The sequence below is a fragment of the Heterocephalus glaber genome, unplaced genomic scaffold (genome assembly GCF_053883595.1).
Source record: "Heterocephalus glaber isolate CG9 unplaced genomic scaffold, H.glaber_assembly_v1.0 deba00001871, whole genome shotgun sequence".
In the NCBI taxonomy this organism is placed as follows: Eukaryota; Metazoa; Chordata; class Mammalia; order Rodentia; family Bathyergidae; genus Heterocephalus; species Heterocephalus glaber.
The window spans coordinates 207,634-221,326 of record NW_028258509.1 but is presented as its reverse complement, the minus strand read 5'-3'; the positions used below and the strand labels follow the sequence as shown (position 1 = coordinate 221,326).

General features: G+C 36.1%; 1 protein-coding gene across 8 annotated transcripts in view; it reads left to right on the top strand.

Moving 5' to 3' along the window:
• LOC147820469 (chromosome-associated kinesin KIF4A-like) overlaps positions 1-13,693 on the top strand; it is a 111,789-nt gene that overhangs the window by 6,776 nt on the left and 91,320 nt on the right. For all 8 annotated transcript variants that reach the window (XM_087204176.1, XM_087204175.1, XM_087204180.1 and 5 more), the window contains 2 exons: positions 1,614-1,780; positions 2,014-2,108. In XM_087204176.1, the coding sequence (XP_087060302.1) occupies positions 1,614-1,780; positions 2,014-2,108 (262 nt within the window). The remainder of the gene's footprint in view (positions 1-1,613; positions 1,781-2,013; positions 2,109-13,693) is intronic.

The window sequence follows — 13,693 nt, the reverse complement described above, 5'->3', positions numbered from 1 at the left end:
AGGCTAAAGAGTTTAGTTTTTGAAAGAAGGAAAAAAGAAAGTAATAGCACAGCACAGAATAGAAACTAATAGAACACCATAGAAATTATTGAATACTTCTGAATGGAAGGTTGCCATGGCTACTTTTATTGAATTTTTATCTTATGTGTGTATCTTTCCAAATATATTAGCTCCTGGAGTTTAGGAGAATATTTTAAAATGTCTTTGTATTCTCATTATCTAGCACAGGGTTTAATACTTGGATGACATTTTAGGAAACAAGATTTTAGGAAGACTAAATAGAAATTAGTTGAAAAATAGAAAGACTAAAATGAGGAAGACAAATGGGAAAGTGTTGCTTTCTTTTTCAGACATGAATATGGATCTGAACTCAGGAGGTAGGTTTAGAAAGGAAAAGGAAAAGATGGAGTCAAAAGAAGAATGTCTGGGCTGGGGATTTAGCTCATTGGTTTCGCCGCCTGCTGCGCAAGCGCAAGGACCTGAGTTCAATCCCCGGTACCAAAAAAAAACCCCCAAAAAACAAAAGAAGAATGTCTAAAAGCTGATGATAGGTGGGATATGGAAGAGTGGCAAGAATTGAAGGTGATCTGAGGTTTTGAGGGATAAGAGCTGAGGTATTAATAGAGATGAAGAAGCAGAAGAGGGAATCAATGTTAGTGGGAGGAAGATAAGTTTGTTATAATGTACTGATTTCAAAGAATACACAGCAAGGAGTTAGAAATAAAGAAATAGATATTAGAGCCACAGGTACAGATTTGGGACCTATGTAATAATAAAGTCATAGCATATTGGGACTAGAAGGGACTTTACAATCATCTGGTCCCATTCAAAAGATTTCAACTTGTATAAGTTCTCCCAGGTAGATGCATACCAAGCCTAAGACTATTTCCTTGGCTTTCTAATCCAGAGAAAACAATACTGTGCTATTTCCTCTGGTAAAAATGAGATATAAAATGGGTCAGAGGTACTTGCAGGCACATGGAGTCATTTGGGGGATAAAGTAGTAAAGAGATACCATAACTGATTGTGGTGGACTTATTCTCCTTTGGGGCCAAAGTTTACTTGTGGCTCCCTGGAAGTCACCTAGCCATTGCTGCCTTAAAATCTGGAGATCTTCTCTAGGTCCAGTATTGGCTAATACCCTTGTTTCTGAAGCTCCTGGGGAAAATTACAGACCTTGATTTCCATTCACTTCATAGAGTTGCTAGTTTAAGCAGTCCTCATTTATAGAGGTATTCTATTTGCAGAGGTTCTACTGGAACATCAAGACTTTTTTTTTTCTGAGACAGGGTCTCACTATGTAGTTTAGGCTGGCCTTGAACTATGTAGCCCAGACTGGCCTTGAACTTGCGGCAATACTCCTTCCTCAGCCTCCTGAGTGCTAGAATTATGGGCGTGCACCACCACGCCCGGCCAAGACATTTTCTTTAAAACCACCAATCCCTATACAGTGGTACCTCAATTCACAAACTCAATTCTCTCCACGATTCTGGTCCCAAACTGAACTAGATGAGAACTGAATCAAATTTCCCTATAAGGTCAACATTGAACCTAACTATTAAATTTGATTCGAGGTATGAATCATAAGGGAATTTTTTCTTTCTTGAAATTAGATTATAGGACTCACTGAGAAGAATGTTTTAGTTGCCTTGGATACTTTTTCCTGTTTGGAGCAGGGCAACAACTGTAGGACTGTGGCCTCCACAGCTATGAACTCCCAGTCTTCCCGATCTCATGCCATCTTTACAATCTCCATAGAGCAAAGAAGGAAAAATGACAAGTAAGTTATATTTAAAGAGTCAAGGTTTTTTTTTTGTTCTATTAAGGATGAATACTAGGCTGCTTCTTCAATGATTTGACAGATCATCAGACATTAGTATTGTAAGCATTAGTGACCAATGGGGCTGTTTTTATTGACTTGAAAGAAAATGATAGCTGGCAGATCAGCTTTGATACTCAGCTACTCTCAAGTTTGTGTACTGTTTTCATTTGTGTGTTCTGTCATTATCATAGGAATAACAGCTTTCGCTCTAAGCTGCATCTTGTAGACCTTGCTGGATCAGAAAGACAGAAGAAAACCAAAGCTGAAGGGGATCGTCTAAAAGAGGGTGAGAATAATTTAAGGTCACAATTGTAGATACAAACCTCTGTACTGTAGTTTGTTGGTGTTTTGACTGGGATATTTCAGGTCACATTCTAATAGCTGTTAATTCAAATTAGAGGCTGATTTCAGAATGGTTAAAAAAAGTTATTTTTTTTCCCTTGCACTCATTCTAATTCAGGTATGAGATTTGAATCTCTTAGTTTGATTTCATCTTGTCCAGGCAAATTTTAGTTTTTGTTTTGTTTTGTTTTACACTCCCTCAACCACTTAAAATTAAAAATCAGTATTCTAATTCTGTCATTCCAAATATTCACTGTCCATTCTAGTTGTTATGTATAAACCTCACCAGTATGATTTACATACGTTCATCAAGTTGTTAGATTTAAATGATGAAACTCCTAAGGCTAGAAAAGCCCCACAGTGTATGTTATTAGAAACCTTCATCTAATATGATAATGACTTGGTGATCTACATGTTTTGGGAATGGTTTTTTGAGGGATTATTAATCTGTCTAACAAAAATTAATATCCAGCGTTTCTCAATTTCATTCTTTAAGGATTGCATAAAAGATTTTGTCAAATGCCTTGCTAAGTACAGATATACTATGTCTACCATAATTCTTACTGCTCCTAGCTTAGTAACAGTATAACAAAGAAATAAGGATTAACCTTTCTCTTAGTGAATTCAGGCTGCTTCTAGTGCTCATTCTTCCATTTGTAGAATCTTGTAAGCTATCCTTGTAATAGTCCATTCTAGATTTACTGGTCTGTAGTTAATGGAATTAACATTTACCTTCTTTTTGAAAATTGAAATTACATCTGCCCAGTCTTCTGGAACATTTTTCTCCATGATTCCTCAAAGATCACTGACATAGCTTCAGCAGTCATGTTTGAAATTACTCTGTTCTCTGGGCTTTTTGTAATTCATTTGACCCAGGACGTTTGAACTCTTACTAAAGTAGTTGAGTTCTCACTTACTACCTCTTCAGTTATATTCGGATTTGATTCCCTCTTTGGAACTAAAAAGGGGGAAACAAAAATAGTAATTGAGGAATTTTAACTCTGTCATTTATCATCAGAGCTGACACAGAACCCTCATTCAGTTTGTTCTGAATATATTCTAAAATGCCCTTTTAGTTCTACATTTGCACTTTGAGATTTAACCTTCTTTGTACTGTTTTTAAAGATTTTTTTTTTTGAGACAGGGTGTTGGTACGTAGTTCTGGCTGGCCTTGAACTCACTATGTAGTACAAGCTGGCCTCAAACTTGTGGCAGTCCTCCTGCCTCAGCCTCATAAGTGCTACCACACCTGGCTTTAAAGATTCTTATACCTTCTTTATATTCTTTTAAGTGTACAGTCTCAGTTGTTTAATAGATTTATTAAGATATAATTCACATACTATAAAATTTACCCACTTAAACTGTAATACCTGATTTTACTGTAGTCAGAGTTATGCAGGCATCACTACAATGTTCTAATTTTAGAACATTTTATCACCCTAAAAAGAAGAACCATACTTATTAGCACTCATTCCTCATTCCCAACTCTTTCCCTACCCTGAGGCAAATACTAACCTACATTCATATAAATATAATCATATAATATGTGATCTTTTGTGACTTTTTTCACTTAGCATAAGGTTTTCCAGATTCATTTATGTTGCAGCATATATCAGTACTTCATTCTTTTAAATTGCTAGATTGTATAGCTATACCACTTTATCCATTCATTGCTTGTATCTGATTTTGTGAATTCATATATAGTTTTCATGTGGGCAAATATTTAATTTTCTTTGAGTATATACCTATATACCTGGAATTGCTGGGTCATATGTTAACTCTTCAACTTCCTTTTTTAAAAAAAATCAAGGTATAATTAACATACCATAAAATTTAACCTTTTTAAAAGTATAAATTTCAGTGGTTTTTAGTATATTCATAAGCAATTGCATAACTATGACAATAATAAATTTTAGAATATTTTTATTACCTCAAAAATCAACTCATACCCATTAGGAATCACCTCCTATTTTCCACCAGAGTCTGCCTCCTCCTTGTGACTAATTCTTTGTATAGATTTTTCTATACTGGGCATTTCATATAAAAGGAATTATGTAATTTGTGGTCTTTTGTCACTGACTGCTTTCACATAGCATATGTCTTCAAGGTTCATCCATGTTGTAGCCTGTATCAATATATTTTTATTGCCTAATGATATTCTGTTGTATGGAAAAATATATATTTCTTTGAGTGTCTATCTAAGAATGTAATTACTGGATCATCTGGTAGCTCTATGTTTAACTCACTGAAGAACTGCCAGATTGTTTTCCAAAGCAACTAGATCATTTTACATTCTCACTAGCAATATAGGAGGGTTCTTACTTCTCCACATTCTCACTTGTTATGTCTTTTTAATTATAGCCATTCTAGTGGGTGTGGAGTGGTATTTGGTTTTCACTGATATTTCACTGATGGCTAATGTTTTTGGGCATTGGTTCATGTGCTTATTGGTAATTTGTCTATCTTTGGAAAAATGTCCATTCATATCATATTTAGGTCTTTGGTCTATTTTTAGTTAATTATTCTATATGGTGTGAAATTGTTGTCCACCTTCAGTTTGTGTATGGGTATCCAGTTATCTCATCATCATTTGTTGAAAAGACTATTCTTTTCCCATTGAATTTTCTTGGCCTCTTTGCCTAGACACACTTTTAAAGTCTCTATTCTACTCATCTTTATATCTATCCTTATGTTAGCATCATGCTGTCTTTATTACTGTGTATTTGTATTTGTAGTAAGTTTTGAAATTGAGAAATGTGAGTTCTCCAAGTTTATTTTCAGGATTGGTGTGGGTTTGAGTTTTTGGTTGTTTTATTTTCAAATTTTTAAAGCTTTTAAAGCTTGTTTTAAGCTTCTTGTGTTAAATTTGTTTTTTTTAGTATCATTGTGAATGGAATTGTTTCTTAATTCTTTTTCAAATTGTTTATTGATCTTGTATCAGCAGCCTTAACAGAACTTGTTTATTAGTGCTAATAGTTTTGTGTTTTTTTTTTTTTTTTGGTACTGGGGATCAAATTCAGGACCTTGCTCTTGTGAGGCAGGTGCTGAGTCCTTATAGTTTTAATAATGTTTTTTAGGATTGCTGTTTACAAGATCATATCATTTATCATATCAAGATCAAGTCTTGCTTTTTTCCAGGTTTCATTGGATAGAATATTGTTTTCTATCCTTTGATTTTTTTTCTTGGTACCGGGAACTCAGGACTGTGCCTGCAAGCACAGCGCCACTGAGCTACATCCCTAGCCCTATCCTTTGAGTTTTTAATCTGTGAGTTTTTTTGAATTAAATATTTTTCTTGTATATTGCGTATTGTTGAGTTTTGTTTCTTGATCCATTCTTCCAATCTGTGTCTCTTGATTGGGGAATTGAGACCATTCCCATTGAGACTTAATACTGAGAGGTATTGACTTATTCTTGTCATTGCATTATTTTCCTGTTGCTGATTTTCTTATTTTTTCCCCCTCCTGCTTAGCTATTCATCCAATCAAGTGTATTCATTCTTTTTGACTTATTGGCATTGTTGGCTCCTTAGTTTTCTCATTGTTGAGACAAAATACCAGACCCCCACAAATTAAGGGAGGGAAGATTTATTTGACTTGTAGTTCCTAGAAGTTTCAGTCCATAATTGGCTGGCTCCGAGGCAAAGTGATAGGCAAAGACATCAAAAATCAACAAGAAACCATAACAGTGTCTTTCTGCTGCCCCCTTTTATCTTATCCAGACTTAGGTGGGTACTTAGGGCAGGTAGCACTCACACCCTTAATCCTAGTGCCCTTGAGCCTAGCATTGCACCATGAATCAATCCCAGTGTCACACACTCTAGATTCAGCCACCTCTGAAAAAGCCCACCTATGACTGCATCATGCTTTGGGGGCACATCTAAACACAAGCCATAATAGCTTCATTTTCTCTTTTTAAGATATCCTTGAGAAATTTTTGTAACACTGGTTTGGTGGTCATGAATTTCTTGAGGTGCTTCTTGTCATGGAAATAACTCCAGGATGCATAAGTTGGGGTTGGAAGTTGTTTGCTTTTAGGGCTTGAAATATTTCAGTCCCTCCTGGCTTTTAAGGTTTGTGTAGAGAAGTCTGCTGTAATTCTAATGAGTTTACCTCTATATGTGATTCATTGCCTTTCTCTAACAGCTTTTAAGATTCTGTCCCTGTGATGGACTTGGATTTCTGGTGCTTTGAGTATAATGTGGAGTGGAGAAGTTCTCTTTTGGTCCTGGCTACTTGGAGATCTGTATGCCTCACATCAATGTTTATTTCTTTTCCTATATGTGGAGTGTTTTCTGCCATTATTTCAGTAAACAGGGTTTTTATGCCATTTGTGTTGTCTTCTGATATTTCACTTACTCCAATTATTCTTAGTCTTCTTTGCGTCATCAAGCAGTTGTTGGATTCACTTTTCATATTTTCTTGTTGTATTTAAGGTGTATTTGAGTAGTAGTTGGTCTTTGAAGGTATCCTTGTCTTCTAATTCTGAAATTCTGCCCTTAGATTGCTTGGTTCTACTGCTCACATTTTCAGTATGATTTTTAACCTTCTGGATTTCTGATTGAAACCTTTTCATGGATTCTAATTCCTTGGTAAACTGCTCATTCATGTTTTATATCGTATTTGTTTAGCTCATCTAGCTTTTTTTAGTGTCTTCTAAGAGTTTCTGCATCTTATTGTTTATTACTTCCATTCTCTGTTTAATTATATCTTCATTAATCCTTAGTACCTCTTTGAACTGTTTTTCTAACCTTCTCTGTTATCCTTTCAACTTATTCAGCTGTGTGGCTTATGCTATTCTGCTCCTCTGTGCTGCCTAAATTGACTTCAGGGAAGTTTGGAATTTAAAAAAAAAATTTTTTTTTAAGTTTGGAATTTTTGGAGGCATTTTGTTGCTTTGTCTTCTCATTTCTATTGTTTTTGTTTGTTTGCATTGTGTTGTGATTTGTGGGATGTTTATATTCTAAAGACTTTGTTACTGGTCTAGAGATTTCTTTAGTTGCTTTTCAGTGATGCTCTTTGGGGGTGGCTAAGTATAATCCTTTGCCACAACCCCAAGATTCTACCATGTGGTTAATTTAGGAGGGGAGGATGAAGTGTAGTTAGCCTAGGAAGCAGGTTCTCCGGGGAGGTACTCTAGTACTGTTAATGTCACAAAGGTAATAGGAGTGTTGGCTTACAGAGAAATAGCAATGATGATGTGACCTTAATATCAAGCAACTCAGCTACAGTAGTATTGTCCAAGAAAAAGTAGATATTAACATACCATGAAAAGCAATTATGGGGCCAGGGATTTAGTTCAGTAATGCCATGCCTGCCTGACAAGCGCAAGGTCCTGATTCCAGGTACCAAGAAAAAAAATTATGTGCCACCCTTAATCTGCAGTTACGGTGTAAACATCATACAACCTAGGTATGAACTTACAGCTAATATGTCCTAAATGCAACAGCTGTATCTCCACTAATGGTAGAAAAGAATTCAGCAGTAATTTTACAGAGTTAACTGTCAAAAGATTAAAAAAACAGAGTTTGGGACTGGAGGAATCCAAGAGGAAAACTTTGAAACCTTAAACTCTATGGTATGAGAAGGAGGGGAGAAAAGTGGCCCTGAGCATCTTATTAGGGAGTAGAAGGATTGTTTGTAGAATTAAGTAAAGGTAAGAGAAAAAACTTGTGTGAAATAGTAGATAAAAGAAAAAGAGAGGGCCAGGGATTTAGCTCAGTGGCACCTCACCTGCCTCGCAAGAGCAAGGTCCTGAATTTGATCCTGGTTACTGAAAAGAAAAGAAAGAGAGAAAAAAGAAAGGAATTGTATAGGGAGTAAAAATGAGAGAAGTAATTAAAGGGAGAAACATTAAAAGGGAGAAGAGGAAATAAAGAAGAAAGAGATAAGCAAGGCAGAAGGACAAAGGATTTCCCGAGCCACAGGAAACTGGTGAAGAGGAGGGAAAGATAGAAAAAAATAAATAAATAAAAACAGCTCACTCACAAAAATCAAACACAGAAAGCCAAAAAAAAAAAGGAAATTTGTCTGATTTTGAGCATGTGGTTTTCTTCCAGGATCTGCAGTTTGGGGCCAGTGTCTAATTCAAGACATGTCCCTGCACACCCTAGTAAATAAAAGAGATAGTCAGATCCCAGATCTGTGGTGGATGTAGTACCAGTAAGCAGTAGGATTAGGGCAATGGTGCCAATTTTGGGACTTTCAAATTTAGAGCAATTCAGACTGAGCCTGGCCTCTGGCTGTGGGAGTGGGGCTTGAGTCTTTTAGTTTAAACCCCTCTTCTTGGCCTGATCATGGCTCCCTGACCACAGCTGTCTACTGTGGCTGTCCTTCACTCCGTCACTGTGGGAGCGTAACACTGGGAGCACTGAAATGAAGCCAGACTGCAGCTGTTCTGAGTTTCAGGTTTGGTGTTCAACCAGTCTTTCCAAGGGATAGAATGGCACTTGGACTAGAGTCATTCACCAGCTGTGTAAGCAGATGGCATCCACTACTCTGTTCCACTACTGTGTTTTTCCCTGAAGGCCTCTCAAGTCCCCCACTTTCACTTTATCTCTGTAGATAAATGCTTCCTTGCTCATTACCCATGAGCTAAGAACTAGGAGAAAATATAGATTATGCCTCTTCCCACAATGTGTTCTGCCTTTTCAATTTCTCTATTGGCTCCAGTTTTCCTGTCATGTCCTTCCTGAGTGCTGGGGACCTACCTACCTCCTCCTTTCCTTCCCCTAGTTGTTACTGTCCAGTTTCTGGATTCAGAATATTTGAGAGGCTCAGTTTTGTTGCTTACTACTTTGCCATTTTCTGGGAATTCCTTAATTGCCATTTTAAAGATTTTGAATGCTATTACATTAAATGAGGAAAAACTGAAAGCCTTTCCTCTAAAATCAGGAACAAGACAAGATGTTCTTTATCACCACCACCCCTGTTCAACACAGTCCTCAAAACAGTAGCCAGAGTAATCAGGCAAGAGAAAGAAAAGGGATATGTATAGGAAAGGAAGAAATCAAAATATCATTAGTCATAGATGGAGTGATTCATTACTTACAAGACCCAAAAAATTACACCAAAAGTGTCTGGTAGTTGATAACTAAATTCAGCAGTTTAGCAGCATACAAAAGAAATACACAAAAATCACTAGCGTTCCTACACTATACTAATGAACTCACTGAAAAAACAATTAGGAAAGCAATACCATTCACAATAGCATCAAAAACATTAGACGAGATCAGGTGCATTCAGGGTAGTATGGCTGTAGACAGCATCAAAAAAATTAAATGCTTGGGTGTTAACCTACTTAAGGAAGTGAAAGACCTCCACAAAGAAAATTCCATCACTTTAAGGGCCTGGGATTTAGCTCAGTGGTTCCGTTGCCTGCCTCACAAGTGCAAGGTCCCAAGTTCGATCCCCAGTACCAAAAAAAAGAAAAAAGAAAATTCCATCACTCTAAACAAGGAAATTGAGGAGGACATCAGAAAATGGAAAAATATCCCCTGTTCCTGGTTAGCCAGTACCAACATAATCAAAATGGCTGTACTTCCAAAACTAGTATACTGTTTCAACACAATCCCAATCAAAATACCAACATTATTTTTCACAGAGCTAGACAAAACAGTCTTAAAATTTATATGGAATCAGAAGAGACCCTGAATAGCAAAAGCAATCCTGAGTAACAAAGCCAAGCTGGTGGCAGCATAATCCCAGACTGGAAGTTGTATTATAAGGCTACAGTGTTAAAACAGCATGGTACTGGCACAGAAACAGTCATATAGATCAGTGGAACAGAATAGAAAAAGGAGAAACAACCCCAGGCATATACAGCTATTTTATCTTTGATGTAGGACCCAAAAAATATGCCCTGGAGTAAAGACAGTCTCTTTAATAAATGGTGCTAGGAAAGTTGGATAGCCACATGAAGAAGATTGAGTCTAGACACATATATCTCACCATGTACTAAACTCAAATCAAGATGAATCATAGATCTGTGTTAAAACAATCTATTAGAAGATAAAATAGGTACAACTCTTGAAGACATAAGCATAGGCAAGGACTTTCTGAACAGAACCCCAATATAATATAATACTGAATATAATACTGAGAATCAACAAATGGGATCATATTAAAGAGCTTCTGCACAACAAAGGAAACAACAGAGTGAAGAAGAGACAATCTACAGAATGGGAAAAAATTGTGCCAGCTATTCCTCAAATAATGGACTAATATCAAGACTATATAAAGAACTCAAAAAATTAGGCCCCCCAAATAAATGACCCAAGCAAAAAAGGGGCAGCCAAAATGGATACTTCTTAGAAGTACAAATGACCAATAGATACTTAAAAAAATACTCATCATCACTGGCCATCAGAGAAATGCAAATTAAAACTATACTGAAATACCATCTTACCCCAGAAAGAATGTCTATCATCAAAAACTCTAGTAATACCTAGACGTGGTGGTACACACCTGTCATCCCAGCACTTGGGAGGCTGAGGCAGGAGAACTGCAGTGAGTTTCAGGACAGCCTGGGCTACATAGTGAGTTCAAGGCCAACCTGAACTGCATAGAGACCCTATCCCAAAAAAGCAAAAGGAAAAACCCCCAAAATATTTCATTACACACATATCCAGTTGTTCCAGCACCATTTGTTTAAAAAAAACTTCATTTACCTGCTGAATTCACTTAGTATCTTTTTTTGGGGGGGGTTACCAGGGATCAAACTCAGGAACTCTCACTTGCCGGGCAGGCACTGTGCCACTGAGCCACACCCCCCCCCCCTCCAACTTAGTGTCTTGGTGTATTTGGTTGACTGCAGTAAGTCCCAGATTTATGAACATTTAAGTGGTGAACTTTCACAGGAACAGACCTCTCATTGCAAACATTGGTAGATACGGACAAATCATGGAAGTAGCTTATGTGTTTGCTGGACATTGTCACAGTTGTGCTGCTGTGTGCTTACTGTACAGCATATAGTGTACAGTAGTTTTGTGTATGTTTGGTTTTTTTATGCTTTATATTGTATATGCCAACAGTGTGTAAGATTCACTTTGTCAGACTTAGGAATTAAATGGACTTACAAATGAACCTGGAACAGAACTCATTTGTAAGTGAGGTATTTGCTGTATATTTGCGTGGAAGCCATTTCTAGACTCTGTTCTGCCCTTTGAGTTTTAAATTTTGAGGGGAGGTTTGAGACAGGGTCTCGCTGTGTAGTTCAGGCTGGTCTTGTGGCAGTCCTCCTCCTCAACTTCCTGAGTGCTGGGATTGCAGGCATGTGCCACCACACTGTGGTTTTTAAAATCTTTAACCCTTTTAATGTCTAGATTATGGTGTGTTGTCTTCTCTGGAAGGGCATGTTCCCATTGCTTTTTTCAGAATTGTTTTGATTATTTTCTCTTCTAGATGAATTTTAGAATCAGATTGTCAAGTACTATGAAAATTATTTTTGTAGTTTTTATGGAGGATTAAATTCAGTTAATAAAATAAGGAGAATTTTAGTCTTTCCATCTAGGAGCACAATCTCTCTGCATTCATTCGAGTCTTCTTTTATGTCATTAGTAAGGCTTGTAGTTTTTTTTTTTTTTTTAAGGAATATTCACTCCAGTTTTATTTTTTCCCCCTTTAAGTTTATTGGTGCATTTTAGGTATACAGTACAGGTACATTCATCATTGGGATCTTGTACCTTTACATGATGTATCTTGGTTCTTAGTTTTTCCCCATTCCCCTGCCTTTCCTCACCCCCTGTAGTTTTCTTAATATAATTCTAATACTACATATTTTGTTAGGCTTATTCCAGAATATTATAATTTTTATTACTATCTTAAATGTCTCTATTTTTCTATTCCTGTCTAGGAAAAGTAATACATTTTAAATTTGGATCTTATATCTCACCACTTTGAATTGGTCTCCTAATTTCTCCTCATTTTTCTGTCAAGTGTCATGAATTTTTTTTTTTTTTTTTTTGTACCAGGGATCAAACTTGGGACCTTGTGCTTGCGAGGCAGGCGACGGAACTACTGAGCTAAATCCCCGGTCCAAGTGTCATGAATTTTTGAGGTGCATATTCATGCTGTTTTCAAGTAGATGTTTTGGTCTCTTCCTTTCCAACATTTCTATCTTACTTCTTATCTTTTATCAGTATAAGGTTGACTAATACAAGTGATAGTAAATATTCTTGTTTTCTTTTTTATCCCAACAAGAAAGTTGCTAGTGTTTCACCTTTAACTCTCTACTGTACATTTCTGGGAGAAACCATTATCAAGATAAGAAAGTGCACTTTTATTCCTAATTTGCCAAGAGTTACTTTTTTTGTATATGTGTGTGGTGCTAAAGAGTAAATCCAGGGCCTCACACATTCTAGCCACGTGTTCTATAACTGAGCTTCACCCCAAGCCCAAGAGTTACATATTTTAAAAATAAGAAATGAGTGCTGAATTTTGTCATTGAGAATTAATTATTATATATTTTTTTCCTTTTTTAACCTACTGATAGATTGAATTATAAAAATAAATTTTCTGTTATTTCCTGAATTGACCATGAGAGAGTATTCTTTCTGTATACTGCTGGATTTGCTGTCTAGCCATCTATCTAATATTTTCTCAAATTGTTTCTATGAGATAGTGGCCTATAACTTTTTTGTATATATGTTCTCCTGTCTGGTTTTAGTTTCAAAATGTTACCAACAATATAATATCAAATGTGTTGGGAAACTTTTAATTCTTTTCTATACTCAGATAAGTTTATAAAACATAGGAGTTGAGTCAGTTTTTAAACTTTTTTTTATTAGTACATATTTGTCATTCGTATTGATGCCATTCATCATGGGGAATTTGTACCTGTACATAATATATCTTAATTCTTTTTTTTCCCATTCTCCTTCCATCCCTTTAAACCTTTTTCCCCTCTCCATTTACAAAAATTTAGTTTCCATTTTTTCTATTCTCTTTTCCTTTTCCCTTCCTTCCTTCCCCTCTCCTCCCGCCCTTGAATGTGTTCTTTCTGCTTCCCAATATCTATCCTCCATTATGCTCGTTATTTACCGTTTGAGTTTCTCACACAAAAGAAACAATGTGATATTTAAACTTGTGTGTCTCATTTATTTCACTTAAGGTCATGGTCTTGAGGTACATCCATTTACCATGAAAATGTCTTGAGTTTATCCGTCTTTATGGCATAGTAGTACTCCGCTGTGTATAAAAACATCCATTGATGGGCATATGGGTGGTTTCCCAAGATTTAGCTATTATAAATTGTGCTGCTGTAAATGTGAGTATGCTATGGTATGATGCTTTTAACTCTTTCAGGAAGATACCCAAAAGGGGAATAGCTGGTTCAAGTGGAACCTCTAGTTGTATATACATCTACTCTGTTTTCTTTTTATTACATTTGACAGTTTGGTTGACTAAATCTATTTTTTTTCTATTTTATTTTGTATAAATGAATTCTCAGGTTGTTTTATTTTATATAAATACTACATTTATTTTTTATATTATTTGTTGAGTTGAAAGATTGGTTCACTTCTTTCCTTCT